General features: G+C 45.2%; 1 protein-coding gene across 1 annotated transcript; it reads right to left on the bottom strand.

The window, feature by feature from the left end:
• Positions 1–2,100: 2,100 nt before the first annotated feature.
• On the bottom strand, positions 2,101–5,076 carry LOC146356481 (vomeronasal type-2 receptor 26-like). The gene is made up of 2 exons (XM_084830141.1): positions 4,983–5,076; positions 2,101–3,011 (listed from the first exon to the last, which is right to left on the bottom strand). Exons 1-2 carry the CDS (start codon positions 5,074–5,076, stop codon positions 2,101–2,103), a joined length of 1,005 nt encoding a protein of 334 aa, XP_084686267.1.
• Between the last annotated feature and the right edge of the window lie 17,039 nt (positions 5,077–22,115).

The following is a 22,115-nucleotide window of genomic DNA, read 5'->3' as shown; positions in this document are numbered from 1 at the left end:
AAAAGATTTGCAGCGGGGGCCTTTCCTTACTGAGCCATATTCAAATTTTCGGTGCACTGCTGACAGACAAACCCCTAAATGACTCGGGGCAGCTTACACAGCTAACCACCTTCCCTTATCTATACCTAGTCGACCCCTGAGATCTTCTGAGGAGATCTTACTGATCATTCTGCAGCCAATGGACAATCACCAGGAAGCGGCATGTGAGTGGGCCTTCTCAGCGGTGGCACCCACTCCTTGGAATCCTCTCCCACATGTGATTTGAGTAGGGATGTTAGAGAATTCTGCCACGGATCCCAGGGAGGCCAAATTCCAGTGAATTTAGCCCCCCAGAATCCATGGCAGAACGGAGCAACCCGCCCCACCACCCCGCAAAATCCCCGCGAAACGGAGCGTACCTGGCTGCGGCTCTGGTGGCAGCTCTGGCGGAGGATGAAGTGGCAGTGGCAGTGACAGCGGCGGCTGCTGGGCTGCTGTGGCCGCAAATGGTGTAGGGGATGCCATTTGCATCCCTGCTTTAGCCGTGATAGGCCACGTAAATATATACGTAGCCAATCACGGGCCAGCGTAGGGATGCAAATGTGTCCATTTATGTCTGCAGCAGCCCGGCAGAGGCTGGAGGCCCCGCTGTGGGTTGGCCTGGCCAGTGGCTCCGCTGCCGAGTGGAGCTGTGACTAGCTGCGGAATGGAGCTGGCCGGGAAGGATTCCGGGGGGGAGGAACGTCTCGGCTCCCCCCCCGTCGAGGATTCCGGGGGGAGGAACTGATCACCTCCCCAACTGCGGACCCCAGAGGAGCCAGGTAAGCGGGGTTTCGTACACCCCTAGATTTGAGTGGCAGAAATGGTGGCAAGTTTTCAATGCCTTTTGAAAATAAAGTTATTCACAAGTCTTTTCCTGACTCTGTTACCTCCGTGTTCAACACTTATGATGATGTGATGTCTTTGATTGCCTTTAATTATTTGTATTTTTGTTTATGTTGCATTGTAATATAAACTGCTTAGAGATTTTAATATATTCAGCAGTAAAAAGGTAAAGGTGTCCCCAACCAGTCATGTCCGACTCTAGGGTGCGGTGCTCATCCCCGTTTCTAAGCCGAAGAGCCAGCGCTGTCCGAAGACGCTTCCGTGGTCATGTGGCTGGCATGACTGAACACCGAGGTGCACGGAACGCTGCTACATTTCCCGCCGAAGTGGTACCTATTTATCTACTTGCAATTTCTTCCTTTCGAACTGTAGGTTGGCAGAAGCTGGGACTGAAGACAGGAGCTCACTCTGTCATGCGGCACTCGGGTCTCGAACTGCTGTCCTGCCGACCTTCCGGTCTGCAGTTCAGCGTCTTAACCACTAAGCCACCGCGGCCCCTAATATTCAGCAGTACAGAAGTATTATAAATAAAAATAAAATGGCTAAGTATCACATGGTAGAAACAATCAAATAATCAGGTGGTCTGGAGAAAAAAAGATTACAGAGGTATATAGTAGGATGGACTACCCATTCCAGTTAATGAGAGGCCATGGTTCCTAGGCTTTGTTTGGTCTACCTGGGAGCACAATGTCATGGTTGCCAAAAGAACTGGTCCATACACTTATTCACTCAACTTCTCCAGTGCCTTTGCATGTGGAGGAGGAGCACGGAAAAGTTCCCTCTGTCATGCCTGTCAATATGGGATGCGATGAGCTCAAACACCAGGGGGAGAATACTTGAATTGGGCCCAGAACTTGAGCACGCTCCGGGAGAGAGCGCAGGACAGGAAGGCCTGGCGTGCTATGGTCCATGGGGTCACGAAGAGTCAGACACGACTGAACGACTGAACAACAACAACAACAACAAATGTATGCTGTGATGCACAATGCCCACAGGGGGAAAATGTGAAATGCACTACCCTCTGTCAACAACGAAACTTGAATGTGATGTGTTTGTTTGTCAATGTAAATAAAAAAGAGAACTGTATAGCTATTACTCAGTGGCAAAAAACAGAGAAGTAGCAAGAGATATAGATTTGTCAAGCAATAATTATATATGATCTGAAACACATGGGGGGGGGAGAGGGGAAATCAGAATCGTGCTATATGACAACCCCCTCAAACAGTGCTATAAGAATCAGATTTCGACTTCTGTTTTCATCATGAGATGCTCCTTTGTATTCAGATCAGGCCTGAATACAAGAATGTAGCACTTGGGAATAAAGATGCAGCCCAGCAAGCCAGCACTGGAGGCCAGGATAGAGAAGACCTGCACAGCCACCATGTATTTCCCCTTGGTGCTCAGATAGGTGGGCACAAAGGACACCCAGACGCTGCAAAAGACCAGCATGCTGAAGGTGATCAGTTTGGCTTCATTGAAAGCTCCGGGCAGCTTCCTGGCTAGGAAAGCCACCGTGAAGCAGATGGCAGCCAGGAAGCCCATGTAGCCAAGGGCAGTGTAAAACATGGTGACGGACCCTTCATTGCATTGCAGGGTGATCTGCCCAGGCTGGGAGTGCATGTCAGAGTCTTGGAAGGGTGGAGAGATGCCCAGCCAGATGGAGCAGATGACAACTTGGACACTGGAAGAAGAAATGACAGTGGAGTTGGCCAGACTTTTCCCCAGCCATCGCCTCACCCTGTTCCCTGGCTTTGTGGCCAGGAAGGCCAGTATCACGGTGATTGTTTTTGCCAGCAGTGAAGAGACGGCAACTGAAAAGATGATGCTGAAGGCCGTTTGCCGGAGCAGGCAGGTCACCTTCCTTGGCCGCCCAATGAACAGGAAAGAGGACAAGAATGAAAGCAGCAGGGAGACGAGGAGAATGTAGGAGAGGTCCCGGTTGTTGGCTTTGACTATGGGAGTCTCGAGGTGTCGAATGAAGATTCCTAGCACAATGCCTGTAATTAGGGAGAGGAATAGGGCAAAGGAAGCCAAGATGATCCCCAAAGGTTCTTCATAGGACAGGAATGTTATGATCTTCTGGATACATTGATCTCGGTCCTTATTTGGATGCTGATCCTCTGGACACTTGCTGCAATGTTCTGCATCTGCAAAAAGCAAGTATCAAAACTATCTCAGACAACCATAGTCTTTTTTCTTCTCATTTTAAACATTTCATCAAATATATTTTCCAGGATTCAAGCTTATACCCAAGAACAGGACCTCATCAAGCTTGCTGTCTGTAGTTGCCTGTCTGCTCTGCCCCCAGTACTGAACCCGCACTTGACATTTTTGCAAGTAGATGCATATGCACAGTCAAAGAAATCTGTCTTAGGTATAGCAGTGCCAAGTCCTTTTTCTTACTCCATATCTTTGTGGAAATCATGCCCATGCTTTCCTGGAAGCAAAAGATTCATACCTGGTCCACGCAAAAAACTCAAATACCTACACATGCTTCCCCTTTTGCACTATTCTGCACACAGTCACAGGAAACATAAAAAGCAGAGAACCTCCCTCACAAACACACTCACTCAGGAAACAGGGACAGCCTGAGTCACTGACCCATTGAGACCTAACGGCCAAACAGGAGAGGACACACAAACACACAGAGGGAGTCATACACACTGGGCCCCCACACACTTACACTAGAGTAAATAATATTTATGAAATCATAGAATCATTCAAATCTCCAGGGCCAGATGAACTGCATCCTAGAGTAATAAAGGAACTGGCAGAAGAACTCTCCAAAATACTGTCTATTATCAGAAATCATGAAGGACGAGTGAAGTGCCAGATGACTGGAGGAGGGCCAATGTTGTTCCTATCTTCAAAAAGGGCAAAAAGGAGGAACCTGGGAACTAGAGACCAGTCAGTCTGACATCAGTGCCTGGGAAAATTCTGGAGCAGATTATAGAATCATAGAATCATAGAAAAGTAGGGTTGGAAGGGGCCTACAAGACCATCAGTCCAATCCCCTGCTCAGTGCAGGAATCCAAGTCAGAGCATCCCTGACAAATGGCTGTCCAGCCTCGTCTTGACTGCCTCCAGTGTGGGAGAGCCCACCACCTCCCTAGGTGATTGGTTCCATTGTTGTATTGCTCTAACAGTCAGGATGTTTTTCCTGATGTTTAGCCGGAATCTGGCCTCCTGTCACTTGAGCCCATTCCTCTGTGTCCTGCACTCTGCGATGATTGAGAAGAGATCCTGGCCTTCCTCTTTGTGACAACCTTTGAAGTACTTGGTGAGTGCTATCCTATCTCCCCTCAGTCTTCCCTTCTCAAGGCTAAACATGCCCAGTTCTTTCAGTCTCTCCTGAGAGGGCTGTGTTTCCAGTCCCCTGATCATCTTTGTTGCCCTCCTCTGAACCCCGTCCAGCTTGTCTGCATCCTTCTTCAAGTGCGGTGCCCAGAACTGGACGCAGTACTCCAGATGAGGCCTAACCAGTGCTGAGTAGAGGGGATAAATCGTGGATATTAATAAAAATAAACAAGACAAGAAAGGATCCAAGTTAACAAATGTCAAAACACCTTCCCTGAAAATGCCTGGGTGAATCTTTGCTCTCTTCCCCAGGGGCCGCCCTTTCCTCCAGAGTCACTGACCTTCCTTGGTGGAGATGGTCCCTTCTGCACAGGGAAAACAGTCATAGCAGCAAACTGGCTTCCCTTCCTGAGGCACCTTGAAGAATCCTGGGTGACAGCTTTCCACACACCTAGAATGAGGCAGGGGCTAAGCATAGATTCAAGAAAGATGAAGGAAAAAGTGTTTGTTAGGCCCAATATATCAAGGGCGAAGAGTCACAGAACAGGAAAGGTCTAGCAGGATCTCCTGATCCAGTTTTAATTTGGAAATTACACTGCTGGGCACAGAACTTTGCCAGCCCTGCCTGGTTCAAACCTGGGAGGGAACCTGGAACCTTGTGGATGCAAACAGATGTTGTGCCACTGATCTATGTTTCCTCCCCAACTATTGCTTGCTGGCTGTCTTTGGCTCTTCATTGGAGCAGGACCTCCTGCTTGCTGAAATCCAGACGTCAGCTGCTCCAGCTGACAGCTCAAGCCATGGACCTCAGGACCACAAACACGCCTTCTGGGTGTTTCCAACCTGCTCCACTCCACTGCTCACACCTTCAGAAACAGCGGTTGTTTCAAACCCGTCTCTGTGCATCTCTCCCATTGTGCTATCCTGTATTCATCCTTCCAGTGTTTTCTTCCTGTAAGCTAACTGGGAAGGAACTGTCGCTTTGTCTCATGCATTTTATTTTATTCATTCACTGATTCATTCTATTTCTTATCTGCCCCATAACTAATGTTCTCTAGATGGAGTAAAAACTAAATTCCAGAGAAGAGATTAAAATATGAAATACAATACCGATATTTAAAAGAATAAAGTACAATATAATGCAAAGCAGTAAAGAGCACAGAAATTGATTTAACAGCCATAATAACCTCGAACGAGGTCTCTAACCTGCCTGGGAGAAAAGGGAAGTCTTTGCCTGGCACCTAAAATAGAATACCGTAGGCGCCAGGTGAACCTCTTTGGGGCGTTAATTCCCTAAGTGGGGTGCCACCACTGAGAAGGCCCTCTCTCTTGTGGCCACCAGCCTTGCTTCATCTGGTGAGGACACCTGGAGGAGTGCCTCTGATGATGACCCAAAAGTCTGAGCAGGTCGATGCGGGAGGGGATTTGCCTTCCGCTACTGTAGTCCCAAGCCATTTAGGTCTTTAAGGCTCAATACCAAGACTTTGAATTGGGTGTGGAAATGGCCTGAAAGCCAGTGCAGCTGACAAAACAGTGAGAGAATCGGTCAATTCCATTTACTAACCTAGCAGCTCTATTTTCAGCTAACTGAAGTTCCTGCACAGTCTTCAAAGGTAGCCCCACGTACGATGTATTGCAGTAATCCAACCGGGAGATTACCAGAGTGTAGATAACTGTCAGCAGCCTATCTCTGTCCAGATAGGGTCACAGATGGTGAATTAATCCCAGCTGATAGAAGGCGTTCCTGGCCACACAGGCTAACTGGGCCTGAAGTGACAGTGATGGATCCAGGAGCACCCTTACGCTGCCTGCCTTTAGCTGCATTCAGGGGGAGTGCAACCCCCTCTGGGGCAGGTCAAATGCCACTGAACTGGGGAGACAAGCCACCTGCTAAAAGCACTTCCTTCTTATCTGAATTGAGCTTTGGTTTTGTAGCCCTCATCCAGCCATTAGCCTGCTCAAACAGTGATTCAGGTGGTGTTCAAGGAATTGTTTGTTTGTTTGTGTATTTTTAAAATCGATACCCAGCTTTTCCACACAGCTTTGCCCAAGAAGGCACGTTGATGAGGCAGAGAGAAAGCCCCAGTACCATTTCAAGGTGTAAGCATCGTGAAAACAATGCAGTGATGACTCGAAGCCAACATGGATTTGTGAAGAACAAGTCCTGCCAGACGAATCTGATCTCATTTTTGGATCAGGTCACCTCCCTTGTGGACATCATATCCCTCGACTTCAGCAAAGCTGAAGTGCAGCTCCAAGTGGGCTAGATGAAACAACTATTAGGTGGATCCACTGTTGGCTACAGAATTGGACTGAAAGAGTGCTTATCAATGGGATCTTCTCCAACTGGGGAGAGGTCATGAGCGGGGCACCGCAGGGCTCAGTCCTGGGCCCAGTGCTCTGCAACACTTTTATTAAAGACTTGGAGGAGGAGGTGCAGGGAATGCTGATCAAATCTGCAGATGACACAGAATTGGGCGGGATAGCTAATACCCTGGAAGAAACAGAATTCAAAGTGATCTTAATAGGCTGGAGTGCTGGGCTGAAAACAACAGTATGAAATTTAATAGGGATCAATGCCAAGTTCTGCACTGAGGAAAAAGAAACCAAATGTACACTTACAAGATGGTAGATACTTGGTTCAACAATACTACAAGCGAGAAGGATCTTGGAATCGTTGTAGATGACAAGCTGAATATGAGCCAAAAATGTAATGTGGCTGCAAAAAAGGCAAATGCTCTTTTGAGCTGCGTAGACTCTTCTATGAATCTATGATTCTATGCTGTCCAGGTTTTTGAGGGCCCTTGGGCAAGACACCCTCAATGGGGCCACTCATCTTCTCACCGCCATTGTCACCAGATGTGTCTGGTGGTGAAAAGAAAGTCCGATGCTGTAAAGAACAATATTGTTTAGGAACCTGGAATGTAAGATCAATGAATCAAGGTAAGCTGCAGGTGGTCAACCATGAGATGGCAAGATTGAACATCGGCATCTTGGGAATCAGCGAACTAAAATGGACAGGCATGGGCGAATTTAATTCAGGTGACCATCATATCTACTACTGTGGGGAATAATCCCTTAGAAGAAATGGAGTAGCACTCATAGTCAACAAAAGGGTGGGAAAAGCAGTACTGGGGTACAATCTTAAAAACGATAGAATGATCTCAGTACGAATCCAAGGCAAACCATTCAATATCACAGTAATTCAAGTCTATGCCCCAACCACTGAGGCAAAAGAAGTTGAGGTTGATCGGTTCTGTGAAGACCTACAACACCTTCTAGAACTATCACCAAAAAAAGATGTCCTCTTCATCATAGGGGATTGGAATGCTAAAGTAGGAAGTCAAGAAATCACGGGGATAACAGGCAAGCATGGTCTTGGTGTATAAAATGAAGCAGGACAAAGGCTAATAGAGTTTTGCCAAGAGAATCCGCTGATCATAGCAAACACTCTTTTCCAACAGCACAAGAGGCGACTCTACGCATGGACATCATGAGATGGTCAATACTGAAATCAGATTGATTATGTCCTTTGCAGCCAAAGATGGAGAAGCCCTATACAGTCAGTAAAAACAAGACCCGGAGCTGACTGTGGCTCAGATCATGAGCTGCTTCTTGCAAAATTTCAGCTGAAATTGAAGAACGTAGGGAAAACCACTAAACCATTCAGGTATGCCCTAAGTCATATCCCTTATGAATATACAGTGGAGGTGAGGAATAGATTTCAGGGATTAGACCTGATAGACAGAGTACCTGAGGAACTATGGATGGAGGTCCATCACATTGTTCAGGAGGCAGCAATTCAATCCATCCCAAAGAAAAAGAAATGCAAGACAGCAAAGTGGCTGTCTGAGGAGGCTTTACAAGTAGCTGAGGAAAGAAGGGAAGTGAAAAGCAAGGGAGAAAGGGTAAGATATATCCAACTGAACGCAAAGTTCCAGAGAATAGCAAGGAGAGAAAAGAAGGCCTTCTTAAATGAACAATGCAAAGAAATCAAGGAAAACAACAGAATGGGAAAGACTAGAGATCTTTTCAAGAAAATCGGAGATCTCAAGGGAATATTTTGTGCAAAGACGGGCATGATAAAGGACAAAGAAGGCAGGGACCTAACAGAAGCAGATGAGATTAAGAAGAGGTGGAAAGAATACACAGAAGAACTATACAGGAAAGATATGAATGTCTCTGATAGCCATGATAGTGCAGTCACTGAACTTGAGCCGGACATCCTCGAGAGTGAAGTCAAGTGGGCCTTAGGAAGCATTACTAACAACAAAGCTAGCGGAGACGACAGTATTCCAGCTGAGCTATTTAAAATCCTAGAAGATGATGCTGGTAAAGTGCTGCACTCAATATGCCAACAAATTTGGAACACTCAACAGTGGCCACAAGACTGGAAAAGGTCAGTTTACATTCCAATTCCAAAGAAGGGCAACGCCAAAGAGTGTTCAAACTACCGTACAATTGTGCTCATTTCACCTGCCAGCAAGGTGATGTTCAAAATCCTACAAGCTAGGCTTCAGCAGTATGCGAACCGAGAACTACCGGAAGTACAAGCTGGGTTTCGAAGAGGCAGAGGAACTAGAGATCAAATCGCCAACTTTCGCTGGATCATGGAGAAAGCAAGAGAATTCCAGAAAAATGTCTATTTCTGCTTCATTGACTACGCTAAAGCCTTTGATTGTGTGGATCACAACAATCTGTGGCAAATTCTGAAAGAGATGGGGGTACCAGACCACCTTACCTGTCTCCTGAGAAACCTGTACGAGGGTCAAGAAGTAACAGTAAGAACCAGACATGGAACAACCGATTGGTTCAAAATTGGGAAAGGAGTATGACCAGGCTGCATATTGTCACTCTGCTTATTTAACTTATATGCAGAGTACATCATGAGAAACGCCGGGTTGGATGAATCACAGGTCAGAATTAAGATTGCTGGGAGAATTATCAACAACCTCAGATATGCAGATGATATCACCCCACCGTAATGGCAGAAAGCGAAGAGGATCTAAGGAGCCTGTTGTTGAGGGTGAAAGAGGAGAGTGCAAAAGCTGGTTTGAAACTCAACATTAAAAAAACTAAGATCATGGCATCTGGCCCCTTCACTTCCTGGCATATGGAAGGGGAAGAAATGGAAGCAGTGACAGATTTTATTTTCTTCGGCTCCAAGATCACCGCAGACGGTGACTGTAGCCATGAAATTAAAAGACGCTTGCTCCTTGGGAGGAAAGCTATGGCAAACCTAGACAGCATAGTAAGAAGCAGAGACATCCCCTTGCTGACAAAGGTCCGTAGAATTAAAGCTATGGTTTTCCCAGTAGTAACGCTGTAAAGAACAATATTGTTTAGGAACCTGGAATGTCAGATCAATGAATCAAGGTAAGCTAGAGGTGGTCAAACATGAGATGGCAAGATTGAACATCGACATCTTGGGAATCAGCGAACTAAAATGGACAGGCATGGGTGAATTTAATTCAGGTGACCATCATATCTACTATTGTGGGCAAGAATCCCTTAGAAGAAATGGAGTAGCACTCATAGTCAACAAAAGGGTGGGAAAAGCAGTACTGGGGTACAATCTTAAAAATGATAGAATGATCTCAGTACGAATCCAAGGCAAACCATTCAACATCACAGTAATTCAAGTCTATGCGCCAACCACTGAGGCCGAAGAAGCTGAGGTTGATCGGTTCTATGAAGACCTACAACACCTTCTAGAACTAACACCAAAAAAAGATGTCCTCTTCATCATAGGGGATTGGAATGCTAAAGTAGGAAGTCAAGAAATCACCAGGATAACAGGCAAGCATGGCCTTGGTGTACAAAATGAAGCAGGACAAAAGCTAATAGAGTTTTGCCAAGAGAACATGCTGATCATAGCAAACACTCTTTTCCAACAGCACAAGAGGCGACTCTACACATGGACGTCACCAGATGGTCAATATCGAAATCAGATTGATTATGTCCTTTGCAGCCAAAGATGGAGAAGCTCCATACAGTCAGAAGCAGATGAGATTAAGAAGAGGTGGCAAGAATACACAGAAGAACTATACAGGAAAGATCTGAATGTCCCTGATAGCCATGATAGTGTGGTCACTGAACTTGAGCCGGACATCCTCGAGAGTGAAGTCAAGTGGGCCTTAGGAAGCATTAGTAACAACAAAGCTAGCGGAGATGACAGTATTCCAGCCGAGCTATTTAAAATCCTAAAAGATGATGCTGTTAAAGTGCTGCATTCAATATGCCAACAAATCTGGAACACTCAACAGTGGCCGCAAGACTGGAAAAGGTCAGTTTACATTCCAATTCCAAAGAAGGGCAACGCCAAAGAGTGTTCAAACTACCGCACAATTGCGCTCATTTCACATGCCAGCAAGGTGATGCTCAAAATCCTACAAGCTAGGCTTCAGCAGTATGCGAACCGAGAACTACCGGAAGTACAAGCTGGGTTTCGAAGAGGCAGAGGAACTAGAGATCAAATCGCCAACATTCGCTGCATCATGGAGAAAGCAAGAGAATTCCAGAAAAACGTCTATTTCTGCTTCATTGACTACGCTAAAGCCTTTGATTGTGTGGATCACAACAAACTGTGGCAAATTCTTAAAGTGATGGGAGTACCAGACCACCTTATCTGTCTCCTGAGAAACCTGTACGAGGGTCAAGAAGCAACAGTAAGAACCAGACATGGAACAACCGATTGGTTCAAAATTGGGAAAGGTGTACGACAAGGCTGCATATTGTCACCCTGCTTATTTAACTTATCTGCAGAGTACATCATGAGAAATGCCGGGTTGGATGAATCAGAGGTCGGAATTAAGATTGCTGGGAGAATTATCAACAACCTCCGATATGCAGACGATACCACCCTAATGGCAGAAAGCGAAGAGGATCTCAAGAGCCTCTTGTTGAGGGTGAAAGAGGAGAGTGCAAAAGTTGGTTTGAAACTCAACATTAAAAAAACTAAGATCATGGCATCTGGCCCCTTCACTTCCTGGCATATAGAAGGGGAAGAAATGGAAGCAGTGACAGATTTTACTTTCTTGGGCTCCAAGATCACCGCAGACGGTGACTGTAGCCATGAAATTAAAAGACGCTTGCTCCTTGGGAGGAAAGCTATGGCCAACCTAGACAGCATAGTAAGAAGCAGAGACATCACCTTGCCGACAAAGGTCCGTCTAATCAAAGCTATGGTTTTCCCAGTAGTAATGTATGGCTGTGAGAGCTGGACTATAAGGAAGGCTGAGCGCCGAAGAATTGATGCTTTCGAAACTGTGGTGCTGGAGAAGACTCTTACGAGTCCTCTGGACTGCAAGGAGGTCAAATCAGTCCATCCTAAAGGAAATCAACCCTGAGTGCTCATTGGAAGGACAGATAATGAAGCTGAAGCTCCAATATTTTGGCCACCTAATGCGAAGAGAAAACTCCCTGGAAAAGACCCTGATGCTGGGAAAGACTGAAGGCCAAAGGAGAAGGGGACGGCAGAGGATGAGATGGCTAGATAGCATCACGGATGCAATGAATATGAACTTGAGCACGCTCCGGGAGAGAGCGCAGGACAGGAAGGCCTGGCGTGCTATGGTCCATGGGGTCACGAAGAGTCGGACACGACTGAACGATTGAACAACAACAACAACAAACGTATGGCTGTGAGAGCTGGACTATAAGGAAGGCTGAGCGCTGAAGAATTGAAGCTTTCGAACTGTGGTGCTGGAGAAGACTCTTACGAGTCCCCTGGACTGCAAGGAGGTCAAATCAGTCCATCCTAAAGGAAATCAACCCTGAGTGCTCATTGGAAGGACAGATACTGAAGCTGAAGCTGAAATATTTTGGCCACCTAATACGAAGAGAAAACTCTCTGGAAAAGACCGTGATGCTGGGAAAGACTGAAGGCAAAAGGAGAAGGGGACGGCAGAGGATGAGATGGCTAGATAGCATCACTGATGCAATGAATATGAACTTGAGCACGCTCCGGGAGAGAGTGCAGGACAGGAAGGCCTGGCATGCTATGGTCCATGGGGTCACAAAGAGTCGGACACAACTGAATGACTGAACAACATCAACAACAACAACAACACAACTGGCCTTGATAAAAACTTCTGTCTTTCCAACTAGCAGAACAGTATAAGAGGCTGGGTACAATCCAAGTCCATGACTATCCTTCAAGGGACTGTGGATTTAATTAATAGCTGTTGGCAAAAAATGGAACTGAAGGACAATGCACTCCAAGAACAGATTTCTGCACAAGAAACTACGGTGCAAGCTGGTCATAATGTCATGTCTGCTAGAATTTCTCAATTGGAGGCATACTCACGCAGGGCAACCCTGCACGTCCTGGGTATTAAAGGTGTGCCTGATGAGATAAAACTGCCTAAATTCCTGGATAAATTTCTCCATGAGCTACTTGCTCTGCCAGCTGATCATTTACTAGATATTGAGCATTCATACCGTGTTCCACGTGCAGCTCGTGGCACCAATGGGCCTGCAACTGTCATAGTCCAATTTGCAAGAGTCACTACAAAAAATAATATTCTGCGTTTGGCTAGAGAACTGAAAGGACTTTTGTCCGGGACAAATCAAGATAAAGTTATGCTGTTTCCAGATTCCACCAAAGAAATTGCTGAGAAAAGAAGGCAATTTACCAAGGCAAGAAATCATGCAAGACAAATGAATTTACAATATTATATCAAATATCCTGCTATATTTTGTATTCTTTTTGAAGGCCAGATGAAAAAAAAATTAAGTCATGAATTGGCGGAGGCTCGGTTCGCTGGCATACAAATAAAATGCAGGAGACATTTTTTCTAGCTTCGTGAGCTGAGAATTCTTCAGTCAAGATTGCTCTTTGGATTTGTTTAGGCAGCTACAAGGGCAGGGCAGTACGCCAGTGAGGAGGATTGTTTATATATAGTCATGTTTTCTTCTTACTTCTTTTTTTATATTAGATATGATATACTTTATATAAAATTTTTATTTGGGTGTGTGTAGATAGGTGTACATTCATATATATATCCAGAAATATTGTTTAAAATATAGATAATATAAAAAATAGTGATTTGTTATTATTTTTTACCCTTTTTTTCCTTTTCTTTTTTTTACTATTATTATTTTCATACTATGAGACCTTTATTAGTAATATTTTTAACTGGCTAAATTTTTAAGCTCTATTATTGTATATTAATTGAAGGGCAACATATGCTTAGTGGAAATGAATTGCATGCTCCCTTCCGTGTTATAAGTCTGATGATATGATATTGAAATTTAAGGTTGATTATCTATGCTGTATTGCCGTGCAATATTGGCAATGATACAGGTATAATGTTTTAAATAGAATGATACTTGAAGTCTGTGTGTAATGAAGTTTAAATTTAATCCCTTGAAGTAACTTTTTATATTTTTCCTTTTCCCCTTTGGCTTTCTTTCCCATTTGTCTTCTTGCTTGCTTGCTTGCTTGCTTGCATTCCCCCTCCTTTTTCTTGTTATTGCTCTGTCCTCTTAAGCAAAACTGTATTGTTGGAAACTGTAGATAATGTTTGGGTTGTTGCTATTGTTTATTTCATTTATAAAGATTAAAAATAGAATAAAAAATATTTTCAAAAATAAAAATGAAAACCCAGGCAGTCCTTCAGGAAACCTGGTTCCAAGTCATTTAGGGCTTTAGAGGTCATCACCAGCACTTTGAAGCATTTCTGTAAACAGACCGGTAGCCGCTATCTAGCAAATCTGTTGTAGCATGGGAGTCTGTTAGCCACAGCTGCTCAGGTGACTGCAGCATTTTGAACCAGCTGAGGTTTGCAAAGGCAGCCCCATGTAGAGCCTGTCGCAGTCATTAGAGCGTCCAAGACAGTAAATGCAATGAGATGAAGCAAATGGTTTCCCCCACCTTGTCGAACCATTTGGGCCATGCAATCTCATCCTGGTTGATGGTCATCTTGAGATCTTGAGATCCCCGTCTTTCTAAACTCCCGAATTTCATTCTTATAACAGACCTGTTGCGGAACACCACCCAGTTCACAATGTCAAAGTGGGCTGCCAGGTCTCCATTCTCGTCCAAATACACCCCATCCACGGAAGTATTGTAGAACTGGGAGTTTCTCAGGAAAGGATGAAGCTAGGAAGACAGGGAAAACATCAGCATTTAGAAACCTGCTTGGACAAACCTGGTTCTCACCATTTCAGAACTGAAACTCCTAGACTGGAGTGGACATGTGTGTCATTTAACATTTATTTACAATTGTTTATTATTTATTTGTTTATTATTAATGTTTATATACTGTCTCATCTGCGAAAAAGCCATCAAAGCAGCATGCAACAATTTAAAACAATAAAAACTTTTAACAATAAAAGAACGTTAAAAACGTTAAAAACTGCAGAGTTTAAAGGCTAAGTTGTAAAGTTGTGTCTTGAAACACTTTCTAAAGGTTTATCTGCGACACTTTGCAGATAAATGCAATCATCTACACAGAATCTCCCAACTGAGATCTTTTGGGGCCAAACTCTTCTGAAAGCCTCCTCCTTGGCAGTGAAAGCGGCAAAGCCATCGTACATCTCCACCACATCTACACAGAATCTCCCAGCTGAGATATTTTGAGCGGTCCAAGGCCTATCAGTTGGGGTAGTGAACTGATGGTTTGGGTGGCCCAAGGCCCATGGGGAGAGGTTGACCACTTGATAGTCTGTTTGTGGCCAATTCATGCGACACTTTGTAGATAAAGGCAATCATATCTGTGCAGACATGGAATGCCATAGTTAATACAGGTTGTGCAGATGTAACTCTGGCCCCGGTTTCTCCACTTAGAATGGATCTTTTTCCATTTGTACAGTGTCTGTGGACAGGATACTTGGAGACATGAGGCCTACCTGAAGTGTGCTGAATTCTTGCCCTTCCTAACTTATGAAAGCAGTTGTGGGGAGAAGGGACACTGTCTGAGTGGGTAAGGGTAGTGGGGCACAACTCTTCATAGCAAGGTTTCATAGAATCATAGGGTTGGAAGGGGCCTACGAGACCATCGAGTCCAACCCCCTCCTCAGCGCAGGAAGCCTAATTCCCAGGCAGTCTCCCATCCAAGTACTAACCAGGGCTGACAGTGCTTAGGTTCCGAGATCAGAGGAGATCAGGCACATCCACCCCTTTACTCGTCTGACTCCATCTTGCCTGAAAGAGGTGGTGGTAAGAGCTTTGTTAGCAAATAAGAAGAAGCTCACTGACCACCACTGGACTGATAATATCTAGGTCCACTTGTACTGGATACTTTCCATTTGTACAGCAGCTGTGGACAGAATATTTGGAGAGGTGAGGCCTAACCCTTGTGCGCAGAATCCTGACCTGTCCTGGCATATAGAAGCAGCCAGGGGAGGGGGGACGGGTATGTGGGTAAGGGTAGTGGGGAACCCCTCTTCATAGCAAGGTTTGAGTCCATCTTGCCTCAAAGAGGCGGTGGTAAGACTACCTTGACCCAGACAAGCCTGCTTGGGCTTTAATATGTTTAGGAGAGGCTCTGCTGTGGTCTGCTACCTTCAGAGGTATGTTTGTTGGTGACAAAGGAGAGGGCGTTCTTGGTGGCTACTCCCAGGTTGTGCAACTCCCTGCCGAGGGAGGTTGGCTTGCCTCCCTTTCTGCTGTCTTTCTGCCAGAAGGCAAATATGTTTTCATTCATGTAGTCTTTGGCATGTGAGCTGGTCTGCTGGGTTTGGTGCCATGTTTATTCCTTCATTGTTGTGTTTTAATTGTATTTTTAATGTATTTGTTGTATTGTTTCAATCAAATTTTATTTTTAATATTTTTTGTTCCTATGGTTATGAGCTGCCTTGATTGCCATTTTCTTGGTACAAAGGCCGGGTAGAAATCAAATCCATCCATCCAATCAATCAATCAATCAATAAATAGAGGATTTCTTAGGAGAGAGAAAAAGAGAGAGGTTTGGGAAAGAGATACTGAGGAAACTGTGAAGGGGGAAAGACAGAGAAAGAAAAGATGGGTACTGAGGAGGATGACTAAAGACCACTGAACAGAGCAGCAGCATTCTGGTCCTTCTCCCAGGTATCAGGGAGCAGTAGCTCTATAACCAACAGTCAATTATGGAGGCTTCCGGTTACTTCTGAGTCCTTGACCTGGACCTTGAAAGTCCCTTCCATCTCCCTTATTCTATGGTGATGGTATTGGTTGCCACTTGAGTCCTTGTAATATGGAATGGAAGTGTCCGTTGCACAGTGAACAGACCAATCTGGGCCTCAGGTCCACCAGTCTATTGACAGCCATCCAGCTTCAAGGTAATGTTGAAGCTGGAACTCACCACAGCGTATGATACCATGCCATTGTGCACATTGCCTAAGTCACTCCTCTGTGAAGGCCCTCGTCCTTGGCAGCTGTACTTTTGCTGCCTTTCGGAGGCTGAGTGAACATGGAAAGCCCTCAATGCAACATGTTAAACCAAGAAGTTTGGCTAAGTGAATATGCTCTGATCAACATGAGAGGAGCCACCTAGACCTAGGGATGTCAGAGAAATCCGCTGAGGATTCAAATGAGGCCGGATTCTTTGGAATCTGGCCTCAGGAATCCACAGCGGATCGGGATCACTTACCTCTGCTCCAGGAGGACTGGAGGTGGAACTGCACTCGGCTGCTTCTTCCAGTCAGAGCTGATTGCCTTTTTTTTTTTTTAAGTCTTTTTTTAAAAGGCAATCGGGAGGGACAGGGAGGAGGCAAATGGCTCTGGCTGGCAGGAGGGAAGGTAAGGGCCCCCAAGGCAGTTCCCGCCCCCAGAATCTGAGCACAGCAGAACCTCTCTAAAGGATTATGGGGGGGGGGGAGGAATGGATCGCCTCTTCCCCACACGGATTCCCTGCCGGAACAGACGGTGGGGAATACATACACCCTTATCCAGACCCCTCGTTCAGAGTCTAGGAATGCACGCACAGGAAAAAGTGGAAGCTTGACCGAGGGAATGAATTGACACAATTTAGCCAGGTAGGCATCAAAGGAGCTGCCCACTCATGGACAGTCAGGGCCAACTCCCTTGCCCCAGGAAACTCCAGACAGGGAGACCGAGTGCAGCGGTGGAGCATGGGAAATGGGACTCTGCAGAGCCAGAGGAGTTCTGCCAGTCATGGGGTCTGGTATCTGGTCGACAGCATCTTTTGAAAGTGGTGTAAGGGGACCAAAAAGGGGACCAACACAGGGAGATTCACTGCTGGCTATGCTAAATGAAATTTCATCTTACCAGTACATTTGAGATTTCTCAGAATCCCAAGACAATTATCCTGGAATCGCACAATGGAATACCTGCCATGGCTGTAGCCTCTGAACTTCCAAACTTTCTCCACCTTCCCTGCGCCTCCTCTTGGATCTGGATGAATAAGCAGCATCTAAGGCGTGGGCCACGGCTTGGACAGTGTTGTAAATGATGTAGCTGTCTAGAGACAGGAGCTTATCAATGTACTCTTGGAGCAGGGCCCTCTGTTTCTGATTCTCTGTGCATCTTTTCCAGCCTTTCGCAGACAACACAGGCAATGCATGCTTTGAACAGTAACACTGATACCTTTCATTCCAAATGTTTTGGATAGTAAGGTAAGATCTTCGAATGTCAGTATATTTTGTCCCTGTATTTGCCTGGATAAAGAAGGAAAACATTCCATGGATGTGCTTTGCAAAATGGTCATTGTACATCAACTCGACAGCGATGTCCCACAAAGCAGTTATGATCCAGACCTTCCCAACAGTGGGTTTTATTGACATTTCAATTGCTTTTTGTAGAAGAAATATTCCCTGTATGAAGACATTAGTCTCTGCATAGTAAATAAACACATTGGCTTGTTTCCAAGACTTAAACGAACCATAGCTGGATGTCATGAAATTTTTCTTCAATCCTTTGATGGCTTGTGAGAAAACAACACAAACACCATTCCTGATGAGCACAGGTTTCAATGTGCTCATGAACCTCTCTCCAATGTCCGTGTCTGGAGTGACTAGACCAACCGCCGTCCATTTGAAATGCAGAAGCAGTTTGACAATCCCCAAATTCAGCATTCCTTCTTTGGGCACCATCCGGTAGAAAAACGGGAACTGAGTTTTCTCGTTCAAAACATGAGAAACGAATGCATAGGTGACCTGACAAAGAAAGGAGGGGACCAGTTGGGTTTTTTTTGGTTTCAGGTCAAAGCTCAAATATCTGTTAAATCTAAAGTGGCTCGTAATGATGGGAAAGATCATCATCAATATATATATATATATATATATATATATATATATATATTAGTGTAAAACTCATTGCTAGAGATCTACCAGGCCAATTTTCTTCATGTTTTATTTGAACTGAAGCTTGAGCAGTGTGGATGTATACAAAATTTGGAATCTGTGAAGAAGTTCAAAGCACGAACTGTAATAGTCAAAATCTGTGTTTCTTGGCTCCATGCAAAACAGCCTCCCATTGTTCTTGTCCAGCCTAGCAGCTTCCCTAATTTCTGTTTCAGTTTGGGTTTGTTTTTATTCGTTCTGCCTCACAGGCAGGCTTCGAGGGGCAATGCTAGGCCTTGGGGCAGTTGCTAGGGGCAATGGCCATGCTCCCCACTCGGATTGTATTGTTTCAAAAGAGATGCATCAGAGAGCGAGGAAGGAGGGGTGATGCTGCTCCTCCCATGATGTCCTGCGTGCAGGTGGAGTTTGTGTATTTGTGTGTCTCTGTGAGAGGGGGGTAGTAGGTGGGGACACGTGGCGGGAGTCAAAGCCAGTGCTGTATTGGATGGCTGTGGCTCAGAGCAGGTGAGGGAAAGGTGGCCTTTCCCCCCTCTCTATCCCGCTCTCAGTCACAAGGGAAATGACCAAACATCCAAGCATTCTCAGACTACTGGTGCCCATGGTGACACGGGCTTTACACTAGTATCCAACAAAATGGTACGTATAAACTAAACTAAGGAAGGAGACCACAGAAGCCCCTTTAGACTGCTTCCTATGAGGTCTCCAGGCCTGTTCTCCGAAGCCCTGGCCAGACATGTGAAATGGTGCGTCTACCAAGAATGCAGGGTGGACAGAGTGTGGAGGGGAGGATCCCCTCTTTGATCCACCCAACCTGCATAGGATAGCCACCCGCATATAACTTCGGAGGCTAGTGACTGTCTCGATAGGATTTCAACCTCTGTGGCCAGACCAAAGTGGACTTAATGCTATTATACACTAGGAAAGTCTGGATTTTGTTAACTCTCTTCCGTATGTGTTTTGCAGATTGTAAGGTGTCTTTTGTCCTGTTGTCTGCTCATGGAAGGAATCTTTTTTTTTTTTTTTAAAGGTATGTCTGAGAATTTTGTTCCTGTTAGGAAATGCACACTTGTGCCAATGTGCACTCATGTAAGTGCGGACATGCACAAGGGCAAGTTGGTGCAAATCCCCTCCAAACGGAAATACACAGTCCACAAGTTCACAGAGGCTCAGAAAAACATGTCCAGTGTAAAATCCACAGATCAGATACATAGAAACCTGAATACATCTGGATCTGTCATGGATTTCTCCAGCATCCCTATTATACACAGAGAAAGAATCATACAGGACGCCTCACTGACCACCCCTCCCTTTAAAAAGGAAGGAAAGACAAATCCTGAAGACTGCAATTCCGAACACACGTATTGGTCATCTCACTTGTAAATCTCACTTGGTGACTGGGGGATGGGTTGTGCCAACCTTTGTATAATCAAAACGGTTTGACCAATCCTTCTGAAATTTTCCAGTACCAGACAGAAGTGAAGGCTTTACATTCCCTGAAAACATCAGGACCATTGATGAAAGTTTGAGGGAGAAGGAACACTTTAAACGGAATGCACAAAAGCATCCCTTTGTCAACACTGCCTTCGGAAAAAAAGTTGGTGAACACTTTGCAGTCACAGTTCCTGAATAGACCAGTAGTCCTGGTCCTGCCTTAGACGCCAAAAAAAAAGAAAAAGAAAAAAAAAGGATGTGCTGAGTATCTTCTCTTTTCCAAGTTGGCTGACATTCAAATGGGTGGATATCATAACACGAACCAATTCATGGAGAAAGCTCATTTTGGAAGCAAAATGTACGGCTTTATTTCAGTCCAGTTGAGTAGAAGAACTATTACTACTGATAAAACTTGTACAGTGTGGTTTAAGACAACGTGGGGCATCTTTGCTGGTCCCATGCTCTACCCTCCCCAGATTACAAATTACGAAGGACAATTTGTGAACAAGCACAGTCGGTGACATTGCACAACATCAACGCTGATCACATGGCACGTCTCTTAAGGCATCAGCCTCAGCTTCCCTTTTTCTACTTTTTGGATTTCAAGCCACCACGAGACAGCTGTAACCCTGGTCTTTTAAACTGGGAGGATTTTGGACCATTGGATATATATCTAGGGTCGCACTGCACAGGAGATAGGTGGCTTTTTCCCACTGGTTCAACCCATATTAAACAACGGATTGCTGCTTATGGTATGTGCATTCATCCTCTAATAAACAGAACATTTGTATTGTTTAGACATTTCAAAAGGCCCATTTGAGTGGAGATGAGTGTGTGAGAAAAGAGAGATGTGCGTTTATCCTCCATGAGAAATGAAGTCTATTTCAAGTCACTACAACACTCTCTTTCAAACCAGTGTCTGTCACAAGTTTCCTGAGACTTTGCAAAGTGGAATGAGACTCAGCCTGCAACCCCCCACCCTCCCCGTCCCTACCTGTGGGATTTTGTAGATGCCCAGCATGCTCGAAATCTGGATGGAGTTCTCAGAGTCGGTCCCTTCAAGGACAGCCAGCAGGCGCTTCCGCCTTCCACAGCTGTAGTTTGGCACATTTGCCTGGCCAGTAGAGAAGAGGTCTATCAAGGCATCAGAAGTCAGGCTGTCGTCAAAGTAGTTGTCATAGATGTCGTAGCCCAGGGTGATGTTGGGTAAGAGCCGGGGATTCCGGCTGATGTCTTGAATTGCAAACAAGAAGGAGAGGATATGCCAGTATCTTGTACTTTTTTTCCTGTAAAAATTTATGCAGCACATCACCAGCCTGATCTGAGTGCAAATATCCTATTCCGTTCTGGATTCTTTGAGTCCACAGGCCTTTCGAGGCAATGCGAAGTGCTGAATTTAAGCGCCAGAACTGTTCTCAAGTTTGTACTGATCTGGCGCGAAAGCCAGAAACAGAACTGCCAGTGGGTTGGGCGTGTTGGGATGGGGGAATTCTTTTGTTCCGGTGTCAGTAAAGTTGTTTTATAAAGTAAGCATTCAAAAGTTTCATGAAATGGACCACATGGTGCTGTGTTGTTTAGTCAGAAGGGGAGGAGTGAGTGGATGTGCCTGTGCTAAAACGGAGCACTGAGCTGACAAATTAGGAAGGAACCCAGTGAACGTATCTATTGTGCACATCCATCGGGGCATGTGTTTGTGTGTACGTGTGTGAGAGAGAGGGAGAGAGGGAGAGAGAGAAAAAAAGAGAAATGTGATGAGTACCATGACTTCACTTGCCGTTTCTTCCTCAAGTAATCTGCCCTGTCTTTTCTGTTGTGGTTATTGAGTTTTCTGTCCTGTTCACTTGAACTGAATTATGTCATTATATAGCGGTGTCCTACGTTCCAGGGTTTGTGACGGACTTTGCAGCTTGCAACTGGCACATCTCGTAGAATGTGTGTGTGTGTGTATACATTTTTGAAAAGAACTTATTTCCATGAGCCCTTATGGATGGGGGTGGCAATTCAATTCCATCCCAGCTCACATTGTGTTTTAAATGCTGAAGGTATTACAGACATGCCTGTTTTCTATGATCAGCCGGGTGTCATCCCCCTTTTCATTATTAGTTCCATCGTTTGTCCACTGGTTTGAGACATGTACTGGGCATACAGCTGTTGTCTCTGCACATGGACTCTGAATGTGTGTATGTGTGTGCGTGGGCACAGACACGAGGACACACGTGTGTTAAGAGCTGAGGTGCAATCACGTCCCACATCCCTGGAACAGAGTCCGCTGCACT

The sequence above is a fragment of the Heloderma suspectum genome, chromosome 2 (assembly GCF_057233095.1).
Source record: "Heloderma suspectum isolate Gila_16-S chromosome 2, 16-S_ref, whole genome shotgun sequence".
NCBI classification, from domain to species: domain Eukaryota; kingdom Metazoa; phylum Chordata; class Lepidosauria; order Squamata; family Helodermatidae; genus Heloderma; species Heloderma suspectum.
Note: the sequence above shows the minus strand (reverse complement) of the source record. Positions and strands in the feature narration are given on the sequence as shown.